Source organism: Crocodylus siamensis, chromosome 1, assembly GCF_052110815.1.
Source record: "Crocodylus siamensis isolate JL-2025a chromosome 1, ASM5211081v1, whole genome shotgun sequence".
Lineage (NCBI taxonomy): Eukaryota > Metazoa > Chordata > Crocodylia > Crocodylidae > Crocodylus > Crocodylus siamensis.
The window spans coordinates 26,751,911-26,777,719 of record NC_143395.1 but is presented as its reverse complement, the minus strand read 5'-3'; the positions used below and the strand labels follow the sequence as shown (position 1 = coordinate 26,777,719).

General features: G+C 43.4%; 1 protein-coding gene across 2 annotated transcripts in view; it reads left to right on the top strand.

The window, feature by feature from the left end:
• ASAP2 (ArfGAP with SH3 domain, ankyrin repeat and PH domain 2) overlaps window positions 1-25,809 on the top strand; it is a 171,764-nt gene that overhangs the window by 49,840 nt on the left and 96,115 nt on the right. For both annotated transcript variants that reach the window (XM_090032346.1, XM_090032337.1), the window contains exons 2-5: window positions 1,890-1,962; window positions 5,540-5,685; window positions 19,677-19,751; window positions 24,529-24,578. In XM_090032346.1, the coding sequence (XP_089888472.1) occupies window positions 1,890-1,962; window positions 5,540-5,685; window positions 19,677-19,751; window positions 24,529-24,578 (344 nt within the window). The remainder of the gene's footprint in view (window positions 1-1,889; window positions 1,963-5,539; window positions 5,686-19,676; window positions 19,752-24,528; window positions 24,579-25,809) is intronic.

Here is a 25,809-nt window from a genome sequence, read left to right as displayed (position 1 = left end):
ACGCGTGCACACACACCCTCTAAGCATTAGCTAGCATACCACATGCTGGGTAGGGTCTGTGCTATGGGAGGGGCAAGGTCCCTGCTTGAGCAGCAAGTTGGGGGGTGGGGGCTAGGGGAAGTCAGGCAGACCCTGTTGTGCCTGCAGTCTCCATTGGAGCTACAGTTAGGGAACAGAGGGGCGGGGCCAGACAGCCCAGCCCAGTCCAAAGATCTTGGCTCTGGTGTAACTTACACCAGGAAGGGGTTTGAGATAGACATTGCATAAACCAGTTTGACCTAAATCAGTGAAGTCTGATACTACATTCAACCATGTTTGTCTTAAACCAGTTTCATCCGTTTTGAAATTGGTTTATGTGCACGGAACTTATGTTCTGTTACAGGTTTAACCCAGTTTCTGATCACTTAAACCAGTTTGTGTGTAATGTCTGTCCTTAGATAAGTAAGACTATTGTGGAAGGTCACCTAAAGCAGTAGCCTGCTCTGTGCCATTCAAATCTACAGAGCCAGTGTTTGGTTACAGGGACCTCATTAGCAACTAGTTCGTTCTTGAGTGCAGTTGCAAATGTTGAACTCTATATATAATCTTGTGCAAAGCAGTGCGGGTTTTTTAGAGGTTTTAATTTTCCTTTTTGCAGTATCCCAGTGGTTCAGAACCCCTTGGACTCTTTCTGCTTTTGCTCCAGTTTGAACTCTTAAGGGGAGTGAAGACTGCTTCCTCGATGGGTAATAGCATTTTGGCCCTGGAATTCACTGACAAATGTTAGGGCAAAACATAAGTTTACTGACCTCCAAAGACTCCTCCCAACTGTGAGCAAGGTCTGAATGGGTTTGATAAGTGAACATGAGCTGAACATTTAAGAATTCTCTGTTGAGCTTAATCGTTGATTCTTTTTCGGCATTGTGTTTTTAAAAATTAGAAGTGATCAAGACTGGCCATTTACATATTGCTCAACTTTTTCAAAGCTGATTTGAAAATGAGTCAAATCTATCTCTAGTACAATGTCATTGAGGCCTATCTAGCTAAAGGAAAGATGAATGTGCCGCTGTATTTTTATAGTATATGTTCTTCTGGCCAGATCTTGGCTTAAGAGTACATAAGTAAACAAATAAAACTAGTAATTCAAATTAGCATTCTCTGGTGAGATTGGTTGGTACTCAGTAATTCTGGAAATCAGAAATCAAGTCTGTACTCTCAATATGTTTTGCTTCGTTTGGATGAGCACAGCTTCTGCTGCTTCCCTATCCTAGAACAATTATAGGTTTGTTATGCCCATATTTCAACTTAACTTTGCAAGCAGTTAGGTTTGCTGCCTCTCCATTTTTGTTTCAAAGGGATTTGTTATGGTATCAGAAAATCCTGAATATGATTTTGATTTTAATTGTAATTTACGTTATCATGGTGAAAACCTTTTTAATGAAAAGTAAAAGACCAAGTCATTGTGTTTTTGAGAAATCCATTTTGTTTGGCACAGCATTCAGAAAGTTTGTGTGGTAAGAAGTTCAATGAATAAACTAAATTTCCTTGGGGAACACCAAACTTAAATCCCATCTTCAATAATTTAACATAGGAAGAAGATTCATTTTGTGAATGTTTTCTGTTCTTTAGAAAATTAAACTATTAATAAAAGTAAATGGGAACTGACATAACTGTGGTGTTGGTTACCAAAAAAAGAGGAAAGGAAGACAAGTCTGTGTTGTAGGAAGGGCATAACAGGTGTTATGGATAGATTTTTTTTTTTTAAATGCAAATCCCTGTATTGAATAATTTAAAAAATAGATTTGACCAAGATTGAACTGTGAAGAATATTACAAATTTTGTCCCACACAAATTGTTTGGGGTCTATTTTGTAATTCACATTTTATATTTAGTCTTATTTTTCATTTTAGGCTCTGGATGTTGATCGAACCGTTCTTTATAAAATGAAGAAATCAGTCAAAGCCATAAATGTATCTGGTCTAGGTAAGTATGTTAATATTTCTCATGGTCCATATTGTTGAAGTTAAAAGACTGCTAAGCTTTAATCGATGAACCCATGTTAGTGTTCCTCCAACTATGAACTTCAGCACAAAGTGTTTTTTTTTTTTAAGTTTTGGTGACCCAGAAAAGCACCAATTTATTTTAATCTATCAAAAAAGCAAGATAGGGTGTAGGGAAAGGAGTGTGTGTGTGTTCTGTCCCAACTCAGCTGACACTGTTGCTACCTTTGGACTATGAGTATTAGCTAGGGTAATGATATTAACAGAGTGTTTTATCTTAATACTTACCGAGTAATTACTGCAGTTATAAGTGTGGTCCTATTTTGCTAGACTGTGTACAAACGCATAAAAAGAGAGGGTTCCTGCCACACACACCTCACAATCTATGATGAACAACATACAAAAGGTAGTAGAAGAGAGATGTTATCAAATTTAATATAGGCTATACAGTAGCCTATGTTGATATTAATTATGCTGCTGTTACGTAGTTACCCAATACTTCCTATTACATGATGCTTCTTATCTATCATATTTTATTGTTAAACCTTGCCAGACTAATTGTTTGGGCTGAAATATTTTGTGATGGGTCTGTCCTTAGGCTGAATATATACATATATATTTAATTTCAGTCAAAATGGTTTACCTGCTTCAGGTATGCAAGCAAGGGAAATGTTTTTCTCCCTTAGTAATAGCAGTCTGAGATGCTGAGGATTCCCAGTGCTCTGAAGTAAAGACTTAAAATTTGGCAGGAATTTGGGGGCAGCCTTTTTGTCAGGGCAGGTCTTTATTCATCCTAATGAAAATCCTTGCAAATTGGCCAAGTTATAAGCCTGAAAAAAAGTACAGTTTACACATGCTCAGCGGAGATTTACTGAAGCTTTACAACCCAATTCTCTAAGGATTCCTTTGGCAAGCTCCAGCATGAGCTTGAGTAGGACTTTCTCTGCATTTATAACTCTTTCACTGCTGTTAGTGGCTGGATCTGGGAATCAGTGAGAGTGAGGAGTTATTTCTTGTGAGTGCTGCTCTGTCCAGGCATGCACATCATTTAGAAGAAAGTTCTTTGATTCAAATGTAGAGGGAATAAGGGCTTCATCAGGACTGAGGGAACTAGAAAGGAAAGGCTATTTGGGCCGAGAGCCTGAGGGAGAAGGGAGTGGGAATGGAAGTTAGTGGGATACAAGGGAGAAGAAAATTGAAATGGGAACTTAGGTAAGGAGACTGAGTTTGGGGGCCATGAAGAAGACTGATTTGGAATCAGGGCAATGGGGAATGAGGTTAGAGGAAGGGAGAGATTTTTTTTTAATAAGGAAGTAGGGTGTAAGGTTAGATGGGACTAATTGTGCACAAAGGATGGCAAAAAGTACATGCGAGTGGGAAATGTTGAGACTTGGGTGTGGGGCCCTGAAAGGGAAACTTGAGTTGGAAGTCAGCACATGTGGGAGCTGGGACAAAGTGGTAGGAGAGAGACTGATTATTGGAGAGCTGGAACTGGCTGGACAGGGAACTGGGGAGTTCTGAAGGGTGGAACTGAGTGTCAGGGCTAACACTGGTGAGAGGCTTCAGAATTGGAAACCGTAGTTTGTGTAACCTTAGTTCTGCATGGGGGTGGGGAGTGCAGTTCTTCCAGGTTGAACTGGAGGAATGTACCAGGTGGGTGCTCTTCTTCCATAACTGATTGGCAGGACAGGGGGCAGGGTCCCCCTGATAACTTGCTGCCTGGTGGGCTGTCAGGGAGTCAGTGCTCCCTCTGCCTTGGAGGGAGGGAAAGCAGAGGACTATGGGTTGCTGGGTGTCCTGGTTGGGAACACCCAAGATAAGCATACAGCCATTCAATGTAATGCAGGAGGAGAGAGAGCTACCTAGTGTGAAGAGGTAGAACTTTCTTGGAAGAGCCATTTTTCTCTTGCAAGAAAGCCCTTAAACAGCTGTATCCTCCTCTTTTTTTTGCTAGGAGAGAGACTTTTTTTCTCCTGACATGCATGTAACACCTGTACGTAGCTTGGGTTATTCTCATTTTAAACTGTTACTTACAGAATGTCAGACTTTCCATTTTGGACAATACATATGCCACTTTTTGAGGAATGAATGTGCTTTATGTAGAGAATCATTTGGAGTGTATTTCACAGGTTGTTCCATGAGTCATTTGTCTGCTTTCCAAAAAACTTTTCAGGAAATAGAGTAGGATTTTTTCAGTGGTAAACATTACAGCCCTCCTTAAAAAATCTAGAGTAAGATATGCCTTTTCAGTGCTCATAACTGAAGAAGAAAAAGAAGATCTTAGTGAAGAATTAGTTTGGTGCACAATTTAACGAACATGTTTAATTAAGCAGTATTTACTAAATTATAAAGGTGCACCGATACATCGGTCCCATATCAGATTGGCACTGATACAAGGAAAATTGACAGTATTGGCAATTGGCTTTTTTGGCTGATGTGGCCGATTTAACGTTGCTGATAAATGCCCCGTGCATGCGTGCAGCCGCAATACAGCATGCAGACAGCCAGGAGCGCAGCCCGACAGTATGGAGAGAAGCTGGGTCCAGCTGGCAAGCCTGTTGTGAGGGAAGGAGCATGCGGGGGGGTGCAGATTGAGGCCCCCACAGTGAGGGAGGAAGTGGGGCTGAGGAAGGGGCTGCCTAGCTGAGGTAGGGTGTGGGACAGAACTGCGTGTGGCTTATCTAAGGGGTGCACAGGGAGGCAGAGACATGTTCCACTGCTACATGCCATGCAGGTCTGGGGGCACCCCCCCCACCCCCAGGAGGCCATTGGGGGGGGGGTGCCCCCACACCTGCACACGGGGTGAGGGCAGGCTGTCTCTGAAGGCCAGGGCTACACCAAGCTTTTCCCAGTGGCAGGGGGCTAGGCCAGGGCTGCACTCGGGGTGAGCAGTGGTAGCACTGGGAGCAGGGGCTATGGTGTTTTTTGGGGGTGGCTGCAGATCCCCCATATGACCCTCCCAGTGCTGGCACCACCTGCCCTAAGCAGTACCCCAGCCAACCCCCCCCACCAGGAAGAGCTTGGTGCAGCCCTGGCCCCAGCCCGCAGTGGCAGCCTGCCCTTATCCCTCACACCAATCAGACAGCACATGTCCCCCCATGCCCTCCTGGGGTGCATGCAATGGTGGGACCTGCCCCCCCCTTGCACCCTCCAGTTGAGCCACTCATGGCTCCATCCTGCACTCTGCCTCAGCTGTGCAGTGGCTGCCCCAGCCCCACTCCCTCCCTCACCCAGGGGCCTTGATCTACCCCCCAACTCCCCTTCTCTCCCCCCCTTGCCCCTTCCCACACAACAGCTTTATCAGCAAGATGCTGCTCTCCCAAGCTGCCCAGCTGTATATTGGAATCGGATGGTATTAGCTTATATTGCTCGCTAAAAATTGGCCATTGGTATCAGCCCAAAAAATCTCAGTTGGTACACCTCTATTAATTTAGCATTGATCAAGTTAACATGTAAAATTATTTTAGCAAGAGAATGCTCTGAAAGCTACATATGTTTTAGTTGTAACTTTCATTAATATCTTGTAGCTTGTGGCAACAATCTTTGTTTGTTTTTTGAAGCTCATGTGGAAAATGAAGAACAGTACACTCAAGCATTGGAGAAATTTGGGGGCAACTGTGTCTGCAGGGATGACCCGGATTTAGGAACAGCATTTTTAAAATTTTCTGTATTTACAAAGGAATTGACTGCTCTCTTCAAAAACTTGGTAAGAATTTACTTGGAATAAGAAAAATGTTACAATTAGAACGGTGTCAAGAAGGCTCATGGCTATAGAGGTTGTGTTTGTATTTGGTTTTATTTGTTAACTGCAACAGCTCTTCATCTCGAAAAATATATGAGTGTTTTAGAGCAGTGTTTCTCAACCATGGTCATGACCCAAAAGTGGGTCACAAGAATATATGAAATGGTCACGAACAGACTTAAAAATGGATCAACAAACTTTAAAAATGGATTCTCCTTTAAAGGAGAAAATGTGAGAAACTGTGACTTTTCCCTTGCAGACACATACTGTGGAGCTGGGTCCTGGGGGTGGGAGACAGAAGTTTGGGAGTGAGGTGGCACTGGGTCCAGACTGGCCGTTTGGAATATGTTTCTTTAAAAAAAACAAAAACAAAGCAAAACTATAAAAAGTACAAAAATCTTCAGGGAAGTGCATGTAATGCCTATTAGGTGCACACAATTGTTTTAAAATTTTGGAACTTAAAAATTTGACCCCTGTTTCTCTCTTCACATTGGTTTTACCTTCCTTTCATATCTTGCATTTGTATTATCTAAATGGTTTGTAAGGACTCTGGATTGTTGGGGGGTTTTCTGTAAAAATGGAAATCCTAGCACCCTACAGATAATAGAACATAATAGTAAGTTCTGTTTAGGTATACTTGACAGTTACTGAAGTGAATAGGACTTGAGAGCTCTCTAATATTCATGAATATGAATAGTCATGAAATATCCTGGATGCATCCAGCGTATAAGAATATCAGTCTGTAACCGTCTGTGTATAATATTACATACTACTTACGTACCTACCTACCTACATATTTATTTATAATGGTATGCACATAACATGTTACATGATATAACATAGTGTGTATAGAGTAACATAATAAGTTGAAAGGGCAGATTCTTTTTTTGCTTTTCATTACTCAGAGAATGCAAAAGGAAACACAGAATCATAGAAAATTAGGGTTGGCAGGACCTCAGGAGGCCATCTGTTCCAACTTCTTATTCAAAGCAGGACCATCCCCAACTATGACACCTGAATATTCACTGTAGCCCTCCCAGTCCCAATCCCAACGCTGCTGCTGCCTGCCCCAAGCACAGTGCGGCCCAACCCCCCAGCCAGAAAGAGCCCGGTGCAGACTTCCCCCTCCCCCTGAGGACATGGGGGCTGTGTGCCCAGGATCTACACGGGGTGGGGCGGGGAGAGCTGCTGCTGTGAGCTGGGGCTGGGAGGCTATGCTAAGCTGTTCCTTGTGGGGGCTGGCCCGTGCTGTGCTTGGGGTGGGTGGCGGTGGTGCTAGGAGGGGAGTTTAGGGAAGCTATGGTGAATTTTCAGGTGCCTGTAGCACCCCTTCCCCACCCATAGCCCCATTCCCAGCACCACTGCTGCCTGGCCCAACAGCCCCACCAAGAAGAGCCCAGCGCTGCCCCAGCCCGCTCCACCCTGTGAGCAGATCTGGGGTGTCACACCTCTATGCCCTCCCAGGCTGTGTGCCCCTCCCTCCCTGCACCCCCCCAGACAAGCTGCTCGTGACTCCATCCTGTGCCCCTTCCCAATTCTGCAGGGCCTGCCCCTGGCCCACTCCCTTCCTCACTACCGTGGGGTGGGGGTGCAGAGTGAGGCCCCAGTGGCAAGGGAGAGAGCAGGGCTAGGATGGCCATCATAGAGGACAGTCCGGTTGTCCTCTGTCCTCTATTGATATGAAACCTGATGCCTTTATGTCCTGTTTTTTTCTCTTCAAGAGAAAAATAGAGGACAAAGGTGTTGGGGTTTGTATCTATAGAGGACAGGGAGCAGAAAACCAGAATGAGCTGGCACTGGGGGCCAGATTTGGCCTGCAGGTCAGAGTGGGCATACCTGAACTAGAAACGTTGCTGAGGAGTTGCGCAGTTTAGATCAAGTAAGATATTGTGTTGTTCTATGGATACACACAGTGCCAGCTTGACCTTGTTGAACCTTATCTCATTGATTGTGGGCCATTACTTCAGTCTATCCAGGTCATTCTGAGTCCTAGTCCTGCCCTCTAGAGTATTTACAATTTCACCCAACTTGGTGTCATCTGCAAATTTGCTAAATGTGCACTCAATCCCATCTTCCAAATCGTTAATGAAGATATTAAACAATACCAGACTCAGGACAGACCCCTGGGGAACTCTACTTAATACTTCCTCTCAACCAGACATTCAGACTGAGGACTACTTGCCAAGTGCAATGATCCAACTAGTACTTGCTGAGTATGATGATCCAACCAGGGGATTGTTGTACAAGAGCTTCATGGTGATAACCCTGAAGCTGTTCTAGTAAATGAGATGACAGCATTTCTTTAACTTTTCCCATAAGTAATTCATACTACTTGAGTAAAATGGTTCTCTTTGAGAAGCCTCTGACTTTGAAAATTTGCTTCAAAAGAGCATATGCCTTTTTTTCTAAATGGACATTACAAAGAACTGGCTACAGGAAGCAAGTGGTATTTAGAAAGAGCCTTGGATGATTCTTTATTAATCTTAGTTGGCTTTATTTAAAAAAAGCCTCATTGCTGTGCAGGGCTAGATCCAGGAGGCATGCAGTAGTGTAGAAGCACCCCTCTTCCACTACTGCTGCTGATCCAGGTGCAGGGGGAGTCTTGGAGCTAGTCCTACACCATTCTAGCTGCAGGTTGTAGCTGCATGGGATGCTGTGGGGACAGTGGTGGCAGCAGGTTGGTTTCTGCTTTCTGTATCTGCCATTCCCCAACTGTGATCCCTGCTGACTGGGAGCAGGAGCTGGAAGGAGAAACCACCCCTTGCCACTGCTGTTCCCTATTGATGCAAGTACAGGGGGAGCCCAAGAATCCCTCCTGCCTTGTGCTGCAGGGAGCAGCTGCATGGGGACCTGCGCTCGGCTTAGGGCAGTGGTTACAGTGCATAGGTTCCTCCGAATGCCTGCTTTTGGCCTGTGGGGGACATCAGGGAGGAGTGGGGGTGACTGTAAGGAGCAGGGGCTGGTGTGCCTCCTCTCCTGTGTCTGGCTGAGCCTGGCACCCTGTGCAGCTGCTCCCTGTAGCTGCGGGGGGGGGGGGGCGGGTGGAGGAAGGCAGGGGGAGTGGGGACTTCTTGTGTACCTGCATCAATGAGGGATAGCTGTGGTGTCTGGCAGGTGGGTTCTGCCTTCCACTGCTTGCTCCCAGCCATTGGGGGGCACCTTGAAGCTGAGGGGGCAGGGAGAAGGTGCTGGAAGGGGGAACCTGTATGTCACCTCTGCTCCTATCTGAGCCTGGTATCCTCTGCAGCTGCTCCCTGCAGCCCACAGTGGAGTGGGACAGGAGTGCCTTTAGGGTTCTCCATGAGTCCAAGTCAGTGGGCTAGTGGCAGTGGTTCACTGGGGGTGCAGTAAGATCCTTTCAGGGGTTCTGTAGTGCAGATGCCATGGCTAAGTAAGTGCTCCACGATTTGTGCACAGCCAGGCCAGGAATGGTTGTGGCACAAGTGTAGCACTTCCTATATTAGGGTTACCTGATGTACCTGAAGCAGGAAGGAGAGTCCAGTTATACTCCAACCCTTCCTGGTCTGGCCCCATGCTCCTCTTAGAAACAGGAGCATGAGATGGTTCAATTTGCCCAGCGTGACTTTCCAGGAGATGCCATGAATGGTCAGACCAGGAAAGGTTGCAGCAAGAGTGAATGGGCTTTCCTGCCTGCTTTAGATTTATTAGATAACCCTAATGAAGAAGGAGCATCTGAACATGTTGCAGAACTTCTCAATTTGGCTGTACGCGAGGTGTTCGGGGCACTTCTACTGGGTGACAATGGCAGCACCTTGATGAGACCTACTGTGTTAGGCTGAAGCAGTGTAACAGTGGTTCTCAACTAGGATTGGTGCCGAATCAGGGAAGTGGTGGAGGAGTGCCCTGGAGAACCTCATGGTTCTTTTAGTGTTGTAAACAGTGTTGATTTAAATGTTTGAATTCATTCTTTCTGATGTCTCCTTCCCCATTCAGTTCCTTTCCTCTCTGAGAAAAAATCCTCTTGGTCTTCCAATCTCCTTACAGTGTTTGGAAGTGTGCTGGATCTACAATGAGTTTATGGGCACTCTGCATGTTTCATACGTAAATAATTTTACCAATATACTTGTCAAAGGCATGAGAATTGCTGTTGTTGAAAACCATTCTTTTTACCCACACCTGTCCCTCTGGGTTCCATAAGGCACTGAACAAGTATCTCTTCAGAAGTATTTGAATGGAAGTCATGTGCAAGGCAGTGAGACAACATAATCAGATTGGAGCAGATGACCAACCTATTACCACTGATACGACTTTAAACTTAAGTCAAGTTTAACTTTGTCATTTCTTCTGAATGTATTTGCATTAAATGCAAAATATCTGTCTGGAGAGCTGTTGTGTTCTGTTAGCATAGTAGCTGGATGCCATTTGCAGCTGCAATTCTAAAGCTTTGGGGAAAAAAAGCTTTCCTTCAGAAAGAAAAAAATGAATAAATCTTTAAAAGTATGTTATTTTTATCAGTTTTTCATTTTTGTGTGTGTCTATAGCTGTTGAAGTTGTTTTTCCTAGAACACTTTGATCTTTTAAGGGTCTTTATTGCAGCATCTGGATAAAATCTATTGCTTTCTTGTATCCAAAATTTATTTCTCATTTCTAGTGATTCAACTATATATAACTTGGGTTGAAGTTTAGGCCTTGAGAGTTGTGATTTTTGTGTGTGCGCGCGTGTGTGTGTGTGCGCACGCACACACACAGTCACACTGTTTATGTATATATTTTAAAGAGATACTACTATGTTCTGTTTTGAGAACTGTTTTCAGGTTCTCTGATTCGTCAGGTTTGGGAACCAGTGATTTTAAAAAAAAACAAACTTTTGAATGACTTTTTGATATCATACAGTGATAATCAGTATGTCTTCAAAATGAGTAACTCTTTACTATCTGTACCATATTGATTTTGATCAGTTTCTGCAGATTTGTATCTCCCCTTTCTCTCCCCAATTATAAAGTTTCCTTAAGCTTCCTTTGGATTAGCAATAATATTTACAAAGTCCACCTACTGTTCCTTTGGATACTTTTATGGTAGGCAAAGTATTTTCTGGAGAATAACACAATACTTTACTTGAGCTAAACTGTGTAACTTGTCAGCAACATTTCTGGTTCGGGGTGCCCAAACCTGGCCTGCAGGCCAAATCTGGGCCCCAGTGCCAGCTCATTGAGCCCATGGGGCTCCCCACAGCCCATGGCTCTGCATGCTAAATCAAGCAGCATGGGTCAAGGCAGGACCCCAATCCTGCCTGCAGATCAGTCCTGTACCATTTCTCTGGCCTGTGGGGCCAAAATGTTGAGCACCACTCTCCTGGTTGATAGCTTGCTTGGTATTCATTTTGTCAGAACACTCCACCGGGAAGCAGGGAGCAGGGCTCCCTGCCACTTCCATCAGAGTCCTGTGAACTGCATGTTACAGTAAGAAGTGGGGAAGGCAGCTGGCTTCATTGTGTGGGGCTTCTCCCTGGTAGTGCACAAATCCCAGGAGCTGCACCTGAGCCCTGCATGATAGAGGAAGGTTGGCTTGGCTCTGCTCCTTGCCATCACATGCAGCGCCTGGAACTGGCCGGAGCCACATGCCACCTGGCAGCTTTGCCTGCACAGGCCATGAACACCCCAAGGGCCCACTTCTTGCTGCTTCTGCTGATGGTGGTGCAGCTGTGCGCCATGGAGGGGGCTGTGTGGGAGGGCCCCCCTCCCTCACCCACAAACCCCACACATACCCACAGCCTGCCCCCCCCACAACCCTCTCACATATACACCCCCCAACATACCCTCCCCACACACACACAGCCACACACCCCCACACACACCCACTCACATACACACCCCACATCCCACCACACAGACGCACACCCCACACACAGTAGACAAAGGTAAGACTTTACTTTTGAGTTATTTGTAATCACATCTATACACACTATGTAAACCCACACAAATTGGGACAAAAATAATTTTTGAAAAAAAATTAAAATACTTCATGGTAGATGTTTGACTTTAGTATATGATTTGGGTTTTTCCTGGTTCCAAGATGGTAACCCCTCCCTCCAAAAAAAACAAACAAAACAAAACAAAAGCACAAAACTTCTGGGGGAAAGGGGAAGGGTTTCCAGTGGAAAAGGTCAGGGATTAGGAGGTGGGACTTCTGATCCCAAGATGGTAACCAGGGGGTGGGACACCTGTCAAGGGGTGGGGCTACCATTGTGGCAAGCAGCCCTTCGGCTGAAATAATTGCCTACCCCTGGTCTATGGGGGTATTTAGGATTATATGGTAACAGGAAGGCAGGGCTGGAAGGGACCTCACAAGAACATCTAGTGCAGCCCCCTACTCAAGACATGATAATTCCTGACTAAACCATCTCAGCCAAGTGTCTGTCTAACATACTTTTGAAAATTTTGAAGCATGGAGATTGCACAACTTCTCTAGGTTGCTTGTTCCAATGCCTGACCACTCTCCTAGCCAGAAAGTTCTCCCTAACCCCAATTTGTGCACCAGTCATACATAACTTTAACTACTCTGATTCTTGAACTGAGTAAGTGCAAAGTGATATGTTAGAGTGTGGATACTGGGTCAGGAGAAAGGCCAGTCAATCTGATAGGCCTCCTCTTTAAACATTTTTATTTTAGTCTTACTCTTTCACTGTTCCCTGGAAAAAATGATAATCTATAATTGCCTGTCTCCCTTCTCTTCTGTCCCAAGAGAGCTTCAATTTTGTATAGGTTTCTTACCCTTTCTTTATGAAGATAGAAACAAAGAAACTAACACCGCTTGTAACAGTCCATCCTCCTACAACTCCTTTTTATCTGTGCGTGCATGAATGTGTGAATTCTTTTTCTCTGTTTAAAGTCAATTGTCATTAAAAATGCTGAGTTAAAAGCACAGTAATATGAAATCTGCACACTGTGGAAGGTGGGGAGAGCTTGAAGGGTCTGGCAAGGGGGCCAGGTATAAGCAAGGGGCAAGCTGCTTGACATCTGCGTACCACTTGGAAAAATCTGGATGCTGATAACAATGAGAGACTGCTGTAGGGGAGGAGATTGATGTTAAAACTTGATCCAAACAGTTGATAACGACATATGCCTTTTGTAATGAGCTTTTTATACAGAACAGAGAAAAATAATACTTTTTTATATCACTGACGCAGCAGCACCTGGAAGAGTGTGTTGACTTCTTTAGAAAAATACTGACAAACTGGGAAAAATTCAGAGGAAAGAGAATAAAGATCAAGAGCTAAATATGATTCAAGAAGAAAGCTTAAGAGAGCTAGCTTGGTGACTTAATGGTTGTGGAGGAGAAACAGTAGTTTAGAAATACATGAATGATGTGAATACTGAGGAAAGAGGAAATGATATTAAGTTTAGCTTAAGTGTGTCAAGGGAGTGGCAGAAACCCATCATTTAGATGTGACCTGACCCCCTGGCCCATGAGGTCTCCTGCCTCCCAGAGGCCCCCATCCAGGATGTAACAGAGGATCCAAAAAACTTGTTCAGCCCTCCGATCACTATTGTATGCTTCTCATCCATGTGGGTACAAATGACACAGCTTAGAGCAATCCAAGCTGAGTCATGAGTGACTACAGGGCTCTGGGGACGGGGCTCAAGATTGGGGATGCAGGTAGATTTTCCCTCAGTTTTTCTAGTTGCTGCTTATGGGTCACTGTCACAAAAGGAAGAGACAAACTGATAAAGTCAATAGAAGACTGTGGCACTGGTGCCATAGCGAAGGCTTTGGCTTTTTTGACTATAGCCTGTACTTCAGAGGTGGAGGCACTGGCCTGCTGGGAAGCAGTGACCTCCACCACACTCCAATGGGGAAGAAGATTTTCTTGGCCAGAATGGCTGACCTACTCGAAAGGCCTTTAAACTGAGCTCAACTGAGATGGGCAGCCACCAATGCACACCCACCAAGCCACATCACACTGATAGGTTTGGCAGTGTAACACTTGCTAGCACTACGACCGAAGGGCCTTGGGGGTCATGATTGAGCATGAGCCACCAATGAGATGCCGCAGCCAGCAAAACAAACAAAAACCTGGCTTGTATGTATCAATCCATCTCAAGCTAGACTCAGGAAGTCATACTCTCACTGTACTCGGCCTTGGTGAGGCCACAGTTAGAGTACTGCATCCAGTTCGGGGCTCCACACTTTAGGAAGGATGTGGAGAAGCTTGAGAGAGTCCAGAAGAAAGCATGATCAGAGGACGAGAGAACAAGTCTTATGAGGAAAAGCTGAGAGACATGGGACTCTTCAGCCTGGAAAAGCGAAGGCTCAGGGGGCTTGGTGGTAGCCTATAAATATATTAGGGGTGTGGACCAGGAACTGGGAGAATTGTCTTTGGGTGCCCTAGTGAACAGATGGACAAGGTCTAATGGTCACGAACTCGGGGAAGACCATTTTATACTGGACATAAGAAAAAACTTTATCATCTGAATTTCCAAAGTCTGGAACAGACTCCCCCCAGAAGTGGTGCAAGCACCTACTCTGGATGCCTTTAAGGCACATTTGGATCCTTATCTTGCTGGGATCTTTTGACCCAAGCAGACTTCCTGCCCCTTGGGTGGGGGGCTGGACCCGATGATCTTGTGAGGTCCCTTCTAGCTCTAATGTCTGTGAAGTCTGTGCTTCAGTCTAGGTTGATATGGTCCTGTAGGGCAATGATTTGCATCCCACAGGTTGTGACCCAAAAGTGGGTCACAAGAATATATCAAAAGGGTTGCAAACAAATGTTAAAAACAGATTCTCCTTTAAAGGAGAAAAATGCAGGAAACTGTGGCTTTTCCCTTGCAGGCTAGCAGAACTTCAGCCTGCGAGGGGCTGCTTGGGGCCCCCTCATACCTCACACATGGCTGGGCCTGGGGGTGGGGGACAGCAGGTCAGGAGTGAGGGATACTGGGTCAGCACTGGCCACTGATGTTTACAAATGGGTCCTGGTAGAAAAAAAAAATTGAGAACCACTGCTGTGGGGAATGATCCACCATTGGCAAGTGGCATGAACTACCACTGATTAACAGTTCTTTTTAGCTTGAATATATAGCTTCAGAAAGCAAAACAGTTCTCCCATTTTACAATATTTTAGTTAGGGAGTGTGTACAGTGCACATGCACACCTGTATAGGTTTAATCTTCTGAAACATGGCAAGGTTGTTTTTTTAGTGTGTTTGTTCTTTTGCTTTTTGGTTTAGTTTATTTCTTTTTGATAAGATGCTGGATGATTCTTTTATTAAATCGATGTAAATAATTGCATTTAACTATGTAACTAATGTTGAAGATTTCAAGGTCAGATTTACTAATACCTTACTTTGAAAATGATGTAAACCTGAATTGTTGGCCACTTTTCTGCTAGTGTTAACTGGCTTTGTACCACTAAAAATCTTGCATGATTTAGGGAATCTACTAAAAAATAATTAAACATTACTTGAATTATTTAAAGGACACAAGGATATGTGGCAAGGTAGTACTAACAATTGCTAACGAACCCTAATGCCTGGTGAATGACTCTGACCTCAAGTAGAGGAATGGTGGTGTGATCCATAATGTATATACACTTGTAGCATATTGATTCCAGTGCAAAAAAAATCTATTTCTAATTCAGTCTAAAATATTCTGTGTACTTGTGTACTCTGAAATAATTTAGAGAGTCAAGTCAAATGATTACTTTTTTAAAATAACAACTGTGGAAAGTACTGTAGCCATTCAGGTCCAAAATATTGGAGTATGCCTCTTTGAAGTAAAGAGAAAAGTTTATTAAGTAAAGGATTTCAGGTTTTGCTATATGATAAAGCAGCTTACAGTTCATTTCTTCTTTGCAAAAGTTTGCTTGCTGCTTGTGTCTAATACAGATTCTAGCAGCTGTGTTTATTTCCACATTGTCCCTCCTGCCACCTTTCTCCTCTGCCTTCCCTTCCCACCCCCCACCCAGTCTTCTCAAGTTTATAAAGTTACTCATCTTATCTTATTGGAAGCTGTCAGATGAAAAAAGTGTGGCTATGAAAGTAGTACTGTTGGAAGCTGAAACCAGATCAATTATTTTTTTTAAAGTATGCAGAAGTTGCCAGTGTTTTTCTGGCATCAGAGCGATTTGCTCTCTCAGCTTCTCTGAGAAACTATTAGTGTCTCCCTTCTCATCAGCTTTTAAAAATGAAATGATGCAAATATAAATGCAACATTGGCACTGGCATCAGTTGTGCAGTCTATACTTTCTGTACAGTTCAGGGTGATCTGGAGTGGGAACAGCAGCAAGAGAATGCTCCTTTACGTACTAAAATGAGAATTTTTTTATAGTTAAGGATAAAAATCTTAGAAGCAGTAAAAACAATTTTATCTTGCATTCCAATCTTGATGTATGGATGTGAGCCAGTTTGATTCATCGAATTAGATGTAATTTATCACTTTATGGCTACCAACCAGTATGAAAAGAGGAGTGTATAGGACATTCAGTAAATAGTAAGTAATATACATGTAATGAGCAGAAAGACCAAGTCATTGACATTTTAGAGAAATACTTACTTAGTCTGTCATATTTGCAGAAAGACTCTATTACCCCTTTTAAACTTTTTTTTTTTTGACTAGATGAGTTTTGCAAGCATTTCTAATGCATCATACATGAATTACCGAGTAGTCAGAACTCTCCTGAAAACCTGACAACTGTCTTGAAAACCAGTTAGTGTTTTGTAATGCTCTTGACATTATTGCTGGCTTCTGCTTTGGAGGTTGCAGTTTCTTTTTTTACTTTATTTTTCTTTTCTAATTTTTGGGAGAAAACATTTGTGAGAAGGTAAATCTTACAGCATGAAATCTGTAGTATTTTTCCTGAAGCCTTTTGGGAAGGATATTTCAGAATCTTGGGCCTTCTGTTTGTTTCAAAATCACCAGGATGCAGATAATAATAGGGCCAAAACTGTGAGGGCATGCTTTGTTAGTTTGTACCTTTTAATTTGTTATTAGCTAATTGAGAAATTTACAAAGTAAAGGCCTGCTTTTTGCCAATCTGATAGTTTTGTTTAGTCTTTTTCAGTGGAAGTCTTCAGTTGTCTGTGGGGTTTATGTGCATTAGGCTTTATATCTGCCAGATGAAGGCTGGATTACATTGCAGGAGTTGATCGCGGTTAAACATGACTGTGCTGTTGTGTATATAGGACAATGCTGAACATGACTTAGGAGTTGGTAAGAAATAGCCAAAACACTTCCAGCATTGTGTAACATTTCTCAAGCTGTTGAGCCTATAATGGCCATGATCAGTGAGAACAGTGCAGTGTAGTCCAGGGGTTGTCAACCGGGGGTACGTGAGAAGGCCATAGTGGGTATGCACAGGCAGGTGGGGATGGAGTACTGTTATACACTATCCTGCGCTGCTGAACAGGCACTGCCTGCCTGGCCAGACACGGGGGGCAGAAGAAGCTTGCATGTCGCGGCTGCCACCGTTCCATGTTCAGCCACACACCACCGTGCCCTCCCTCTGCTATGGGTCCAGCCACCAGGGGTACAGTCATCCAAAAAGGTTGAAAACCCCTGGTGTAGTCTGTCATAGGAGTTGGGTGAAGTGCCTCATCCCTCCTATGCAAAGAAAAGTTTTTAAATGTGAAAATGTTTACAGAATATATATATTCTTTGGCTTCTCTGCTCACTTTTAACAAATAGGTCTGTTCAATGCCAGCTGGGGTGAGAGATTGCTGTGGTCATCCATAGCTGTTTGCTAAGAACAGCATTGGGACGTTGAGCTCATTTCACTTAAGTACTATTCCAGACTGGAAATGAATCACTTCTCCCTAGTTACCCAGTTTCAGCTTCCTTTCTTGAAGTTCCTGTTTGCATCATCCTTTTTTTGGCCAAGGAAAACCAAATGCAACTCCCTTAAGAGATTATTAACACTACTATTTAAGTAGCTGATGGATTTACTTTTGAGTGATGCAAAATAATTCCTTCTTTTTATTATGAGTCCACTTTTTTCTTTGACCTCATTCCATACCATATTTACTTGAATCCAAGATGAGGTTTTTTACCCCAGTCAACATAGGGGGTGGGAGTGTGGAAAGTCCCTCGGTTTGAATTTGAGTACAAAGTAGTGGGAGGGCTAGGCAGCTGCTCTTGCTGCTGCTCCAGCTCTAGCTCTAGCACTTACCTAGGATCAAAGTAGAAGCTGGAGCTGCAGCAGAAGTCCTGTCTGCCTCTGCCCACTCCTGCCTCTGCCCCCTTCCTCTTCTGCTCCATGGCACCTGCGCCATCACTGCTTCTGCCACTGGGTCTGGCTTGGGCCCCAGAGCACATGCTGGCTCTGGGCCCCATCTGTTCTGGCAGCAATGGGTGCAGTAGTGGCACTGCTACTGAATGAGTATGAATAGAGTATGAACGTGTAAAAGCATGTATTTGCAGATCAGACCCCTAAGACGGAGATTGTCAACCAGGGGTACACATACCCCCGGGGGTACTTGGGAAGGCCCTAAGAGGTAGGTCAGTGCCGTCACCCACCATCCTGCACTGCCACCTACCAGGAGCAGGGCTGGGGGACGAGTAGGGAGATGGGGGTCAAGGGCAGTGGTGCCCCTCTGTGGGCTTCGCAGGCATCACCTGGCCAACAGGATGCAGGGGGGTTGTGGGGAAGCTCTCACACAGTGGCCAATGCTGCCACTCACTGCTCTGCTTCCAGCTGTGTGCCACTCCTCCCCCCCCCCCCCATCCAGCTGCTGGGGGTACATTTCTTAAAAAAGGTTGAAAACCCCTGCCCTAAGAGACTAGAAAACAGATACAGGCAGTCCTCAACTTACAACATTTCTCACTTTACAACCTTTATAAATTGACACCGTGTTTCAACTTTACGACGTCAGTTTTGACTTTACAACACTTGATGCGACGCCACACCAGCGAACAAGTTCGCTGTGTCACCTATCTCCCTGGAGAACATGTGTCCAAACTTCCTTGGACCCTTTTTTTAAGAAAGCAGACAAGACTCCAGGAAAACCTGCAGCCAAGACTCCTGAGAAGACTCCAGCCAAGAGCCCTTCAAAAAGTCCAGCAAAGTCGCATCAAATAAGTCAATCCAAATCAATATGATAGCTACACTAATGTATTTATATTTATATGTAAATAGCAATGTTACTCATCTATAATTGATCGAGTACAAAATTCTGGGGTATTTTTAGTGAAAATAGGGTGTCAGGCCTTGGTTTAGGAACCAATCCCCTATTTATAACATTGTTTCTTATGAGAAAATTGATTCTGAGTTACAACATTTTGACCTAAGACATTGTTTTTAGGAACCAATTGTGTCGTAAATCCAAGGACTGTCTGTAGATGATCAACAATAACTGGTTGAAATACACTAAATGTAGAAAAAACTGCATTGTAGCATTAATGTTATAACTTAAGCAAAAATCGGGCAATACAGAAGTTAATTGTCCAGTTCCGCAGTTTTTATTGGATGAGTAACTGGCTGCTATCCCTAGTCCCGCCAGCTTTAAATCTGCAGATACTTAGTTTAGTTTTAAAGTTTTTTAAAGTAGTTGTAACAAAATCATACTGTACCCATCTCTGATTATAATTGCCAACAGTATTAGGAAGAGAATGTAAAGATGAGATTACTTATTAAGCTAGTATCCCCTGTGGTTCAGTGGTAGAATCCTTGTCTATCACACAGAAGACCTGGGTTTGATTCCCAGACACTTATACAACTGCTGCCATGGAGACACTAAGCATCTGGATTCAGTTTAGATTTTGGATTTTGTCTCAGTGGCCTACAGGGAGGATGGAAAGTCTGGGTATTCTCCACTCCGAAAAATTCCTGCCTAGGCATATGCATCAAAGGTCTGGGTGGCCGTCATGCATGCACCATGATCCAGGAGGACTGATGGTTGCCACCACTTATTAGACCTTTAAATATTTGAGTGAGGCCAAAGAATGTACATTTCTGTGTAGCTTATTCAAATGTTTAACTAAAATGTCACTTATTTTTGTTTATAGATTCAAAATATGAACAACATAATCACTTTCCCATTGGACAGTTTGCTGAAGGGAGACCTGAAAGGAGTAAAAGGGGTATGGTACTCTTATTTCTGTTTTTTAAAAAGTTTTTGTTGGTGCAATAAAATCATAAAGCTAATATGTCAATTTAATTATACTTATGGAGAGATGCAGTAGTTGAGTAGTACACTACTTCAGTAACTGGAATGACTATGGCATCAGCTGCATACTAAATAATTTCATACCTTTCCACACATCCATTTAAAAGCATCCTGGCATCTGATCCATGATCCCAGCAATTGCACTTCCTACCATGCCCTACAGGCATGGCAGGATGTACAGTTTTGAGATCAGAAATCGGGGATCATTCCTTTTATACTTGCTGTTGTAGGGGGAGCCCTTGGGTCTGGGGCCAGGGCTGACAGTCAGCTGATTGTTGTCTCTAGCCATAAAGCTGAATTGGGATCTTGACAGGCCCAAGTATACTTTGGTACCAGAGCTGACACTGAGTTGAATTAACTTGAATCAGCTGATTGTCAGCCCTAGCCCTAGATCTGCCACACATTCTATTCAATACACCATACAAAACAGCCATAAAAATGTTCTGCATTACATGTGGAACATTTTTATAGCTGGTTTGCTATTTTATGGCACCTTAAATTAAGTGTGCACTGCACATGTAGCATATTGCCACTAATAATATGATGTGTTAATCATGGCATAAATTTAACATGTAAAGGGAGCCTCAGATAGTAATCAGATGTTTTAACTATAAAACATAGAGGGAAAGTTCCTCCAGAAGGTGTAAAGGTTTTCAGGCCAGAAAATTACAAAGGATTATAGAGAGTTTGGATAAAACTTCTGCAGAAAGAGTTTTGACAGAGTACAACTTTAATTCATTTGTATTTAAAGTGGATTGCTTTAAATTATTATTAAATGTTATTATTAAATTGTATATCGCATTGTTAACTTTACAGGTATTTCCTTAGCGTGAATAAAGGTAGGGTTTAAAAAATGGAACCAAAATATATTATAAAAATGTTTTGTGACTGTTTCCTGTTTTGTAGGGTTAACTATAACCTGAGATTGAATAAATTTAGAACCCAAATGATAATGTGCTTAACACATTTCAAAACCAATAGCCAAAGAGTTCATTAGCTTGGTGTCTGTTTATTACTGAACAAACAGGAAGCGACTGGAAGCTATTGTTCTGAAATTTTCAATGAAAGAAAATAAACCTACAAAAAAGTTACTGTAAACTGCTGAAAGTGATGATTAAAAAATAGGCAAGTGTCCAGTGCTGTTGGTCTTCTCACTAATTTCCATTTATCATGCTTCTCGCTCTTCCTTTTCCTTACGTTTTTCTACGCTCTTCCTGCAGTGCAGGACACATTCTCTGCAGTGTATTTTTGCTTTCCTTATGTTTCAAAACTGAACTGGAAAGAAGGGTCAAGCTGCTAATCCTACATAAATGTTCTCTAACATTACACTTTAAGTTAATGGGGCTATCCACAGAATATAAAGCAGAGGTAGGCAATTATTTCAGCTGGAGGGCCATGTAATGAGTTTTGGTGAGCTGTTGAGGGCTATGTGTGCACAATCTTTCAGAAGATATAATTTTGACAAATTACAGATAAAAATCATATACTAAATATCAAACATCTGCTATAACCTATTTTAATTGCATTTCAAACTAATTTTTGTCCTGATTTGGTACAATTTTTTTTTTTGAGTATTCTGTACAGAAGTGATTGCATAGCTCAAAATAAAGCCTTACTCTTGTATATTGTGTGGAGGGGGTGGAGGCTGCCCATGTACTAGGCTCCAGGAGCTGGTCGGGGTGGGGGCAGGAGGCATATGCAGCAGAGTTCACTGAGGAGGTACAGGTGCAGTCTGCCCCCCACAACTGTCCCCATGTCACTCTGCATGGTGCTGAGTCCCACCCTCTCTTGCCCTCTCTTGCCTGCTCTTGCCCAGCCCAGCCCCAGGTAACGCGCACAGCTTCCCAACAGGGCTGCTACTAGTGAGCTGCAGTGGCCCAGGTACTACTCAGCACCCCCACCTCCAGTAGCTTCTCATCCTGTCCCTGGTGTGCTGTTCCAGGCAGCAGGTCATGCAGGGAAGCAATGGGGATGCATGCTGGGCAGCAGGTCCCCAGCCTGGTTGAGGGAAGCTGCAGTCAGGTGTCTCCTGCCCTAGCACACAGGACTGCAGTCCCAGCTCCCAGCCACCTTTCACCCACTCTGCCTGCCTGCCATGATGAGCAGCCACCTTTGAGTAGCTGAGTTGAGTGGAAGGCGGTAGAGAGCTGGGACTGGTGCCCTGGGCACCTGGGCACTGAGGAAGGAACCACTCGACTACAGTTTGCCCCCCTGCCTGGCTGGGCATGTGGTACCTGGCGCACAACCCCACAACTGCAGTCACTACCCATATCGGTGCAGCAAGGCCAGGAGGTGGAAGAAAAGCTACTGGAGGTGGGGAGAGCTGACCAGTACCTGGATAGCTTCATTGAGAGCAGCCCCGCCGGAAAGCTGTGTGCTGGTCAGGGCTGGGGCAGGCAGGAGTGTGGTTTCAGCTGTCCTGGGTGGGGCTTGGCCTTGTGTGGAGCACTGTGGGCTGGATGTAATCAATTGGTGGGCACCTGCCTGCAAACTGAATCCAGTCAGTTGGCAGGGTGGACCTGGCTCACAGGCCATATGTTGCCCACACCTGATATATATAAGATTTTGTTTCTAAATGTGAAGAAACAGGGCATTAGACTGTACACATGAGACTTTCATGCCTTTGGAAGGGGCAAAAAGGGATGAGGAGGGGGAGGAGAAGAAATAAATCAACGAGACTTAGGGTTTTTAAAAATATCTTTTTCCTTTGTTTAGTTTGATAGGCCCCTTTTCATTTGCTTTCTGTTTTTTCATGCAAGTTTTACCTTTTCTGTCTGTCTCCCTGCAGCAGATGAGCAGAAGGATGTTTACTGCTCACAATTACCTTGAATATGCAAAGTATGAGAGCCAGTCAGTGCAACAGGATTTACATATTCTTAGTAAAATTGTAGTATTTATACAAATTGGGATAACTGCAAACCAAATACAGAACAGTACATAACCAATAATAACCCTGCAGCTCTGTATTTATACCACTACAGTATCTCTGCACACTGGATTGGCTGCCCCAACTTAATTTTAATAGTTATATTTTCTTCAAAAAAACAAAAACTCAAATGTATCTCGAGTTGCACAATAAGTGACCTATTTATACAAATGATTATTAGGATTCATGTAGTTCATGGATGATATTTATGGCAGCATGCTATGCAAAGCTATACATTGCTTTGTATATGTCAAATGCCTCAGTTTTTGGTTTGATGCGTATTCAATCCAGCATCAATTCATTGCTGTACCTCTGCATGCATGTCATTCCTGCTAAGATAATATGGAAGAAAAACTATACATCAAAATGCAGTAGAACAAAAAAATAATTGTCTATGTTTAGTATGGATTTGAAAGTGGTAGGTTGGTTTCTGAAGCCTAGTCCTCTAAACACTCATGCAAGCCAATAGCATACCTCAGAGTGTTAATAATATTGGAAAACTGAGCCCTCAGACTTTAATGCTGTTGCCTTTTTCTTTTTCTCTTCAGTGAATGACTGAATGTGGTTTTGTTTTTTTTAAATAATTTACTAATTGTTTAAGAAGAAATACTAGTTTTTGATATGCATGGCATAGGCAGATGAACAAGTTACAGTGAAGTAAATAGGGTTGGGAATTACATTGTTATTCTGTGATAACTGCTTTTGTGCAGGTCCTTACCCCATAATATGTGGAAACTAACTTGCCTCTCTCCCATTGAGAATAACTAGGGGCGCTGACAGATGTGACCCGACTCTCCCCCCTCCCCCCCCCCCAAAAAAAAACCCCCCAAACAAACAAAAAACCCAGCGCTTTACTGGAAGATGAAGCAGGTTAGTGTGACTCAGCTCCCTAGCATCTGTATAGGTTGGGCACTTCAGTGGGGCTTTTTGGTGCTTTTATCTAAAGCTGATTCAGTCAAACTAATGAGATGCCTCTTCTGGCTGACGAGCTGAAATTAAAGCGCTGGGCGTTTTTTAATGTCTATAAGCAGCCTCATTTGAACCTGTACCTATGGTGTCAGTTTTTCTGGTTTTTATTTTTTTGTGACAGTTAAGATTATTTGATCTGCAGTGAGTTGATTCCCTCAAGATATGTAATAACATTTTAATCTCTGAGCAAAAATGGAAATAAAACTATCTAAAGACTTATTAAAAATATTTGCTTCAAATTGTTCTTATTTTCCTAAGAGACAAATCCTTTAGTTCGCTCTTTTTCAAGTCCATAGAAATTCTGCCTGAGTTAAGAATGTAGGGTTTGGGCAAATATGTCCAGTCTTGTCCTACAGGTGTCAGTGGAAAATCAACCTTTTAACTTTGGTCATTAGAGATTAGCTAGAGATTTGATTATACTAGCTAAGCCAAGGTTTGCATTTGTGTGGTGCCACAGCTGCTTTGCCTCAGTGAGTCCACTAGAAACCAAATGCATTCCTGAGCTACGTAGCATGCATGGAGAATTGTGGACATGACTACATTCTTCTCAGGGATCAGGAGATTTCTCCCAGATTTGAACCTGAATGTAACTGTGTACTTCTTCAGGAGCAGTTAGGAAGAAACTCCTGCATGCTTCAAATGCAGGGGTTTTTCTCTTAGCCCTTATATGAGCTGCAGGAGGGGAAGCTGCTTGTTCTCTGTCACCCTGATACTTCATGTGTGTGAGTTGTTAGTGAACAGAAGTGCTACAATTACTGAGCTATGTTTAATACATGTTCTTTTTCTGTGTTGACAGGATCTAAAAAAACCTTTTGATAAGGCATGGAAGGACTATGAAACAAAAGTGTATGTATTTTCTTTTTCTTTTAAAAAAAAAAAAAGCTAAATAGACATAATTTGTAATATAGATGTAGTGTTGGTTTATACTAAGGTGGAAACTAATGGCTTCAGCTGAAAAATTAGCCCTACACAAAATCTGTGTATAGAAAAATTACTTGAAATTCTATAGTTCATGTATATTATTTTGGAGAGTATATGAAATGCAATTTACTGTTTTGTAGTAATGACTGTTTTTTGGTAACCTTTTTTGCTAACTTTTTTGCTTAATAGGTTTCCGATAGAGACTGGGTAACTAAAAATCCCATACTAGTCCTTCCTTTAAATTTTTACATTGATGGTCCAAGTTAGTTTGACCTCATCTGTATTGGCCATCAGAGCATTCAAAGATTCATGTCTATATACAAATTTTGGTCCACACAGGTTACATTCCCAGTGTAACTGGTTCATAATTTTATCTAAATATATGCCCTCCAAGACTTACTACAAAAGATATGCACCCTTTCTTGATGCTACTTCAGGGGTGGGCAATTATTTGGGCCCGGGGGCCACATAGGAAGTTTTGACAAGTTCATAGATTCATAGATGTTAGGGTCAGAAGGGACCTCAATAGATCATTGAGTCCGACCCCCTGCATAGGTAGGAAAGAGTGCTGGGTTCAGATGACCCCAGCTAGATGCCTATCTAACCTCGTCTTGAAGACCCCCAGGGTAGGGGAGAGCAACACATCCCTTGGGAGCCCATTCCAGACATTGGCCACTCTGTGAAGAAGTTCCTCCTAATGTCCAGTCTAAATCCGCTGTCTGCTAGCTTATGGCCATTATTTCTTGTGACCCCCAAGGGCGCCTTGGTGAGTAGAGCCTCACCAATTCCCTTCTGTGGCCCCATGATGAATTTATAGGCAGCCACAAGGTCGCCTCTCAAACTTCTCTTGCGGAGGCTGAAGAGGCCCATGTGCCCTGGTCTCTCCTTGTAGGGCTTGGCCTGCAAGCCCTTAACCATACGAGTGGCCCTTCTCTGGAAGTGTGGTGCCCAAAACTGGACGTGGTATTCCAACTGCAGTCTGACCAGCGCCCGATAAAGGGGAAGTATCACCTCCTTGGTTCTGTTAGTTATGCATCTGCTGATGCACGATAAAGTGCAGTTAGCTTTTCTGATGACTTTGTCACACCGACGACTCACGTTCATCCTGGAGTCCACTAGGACTCCAAGACCCCTTCCGGCTTCTGTGCTACCAAGC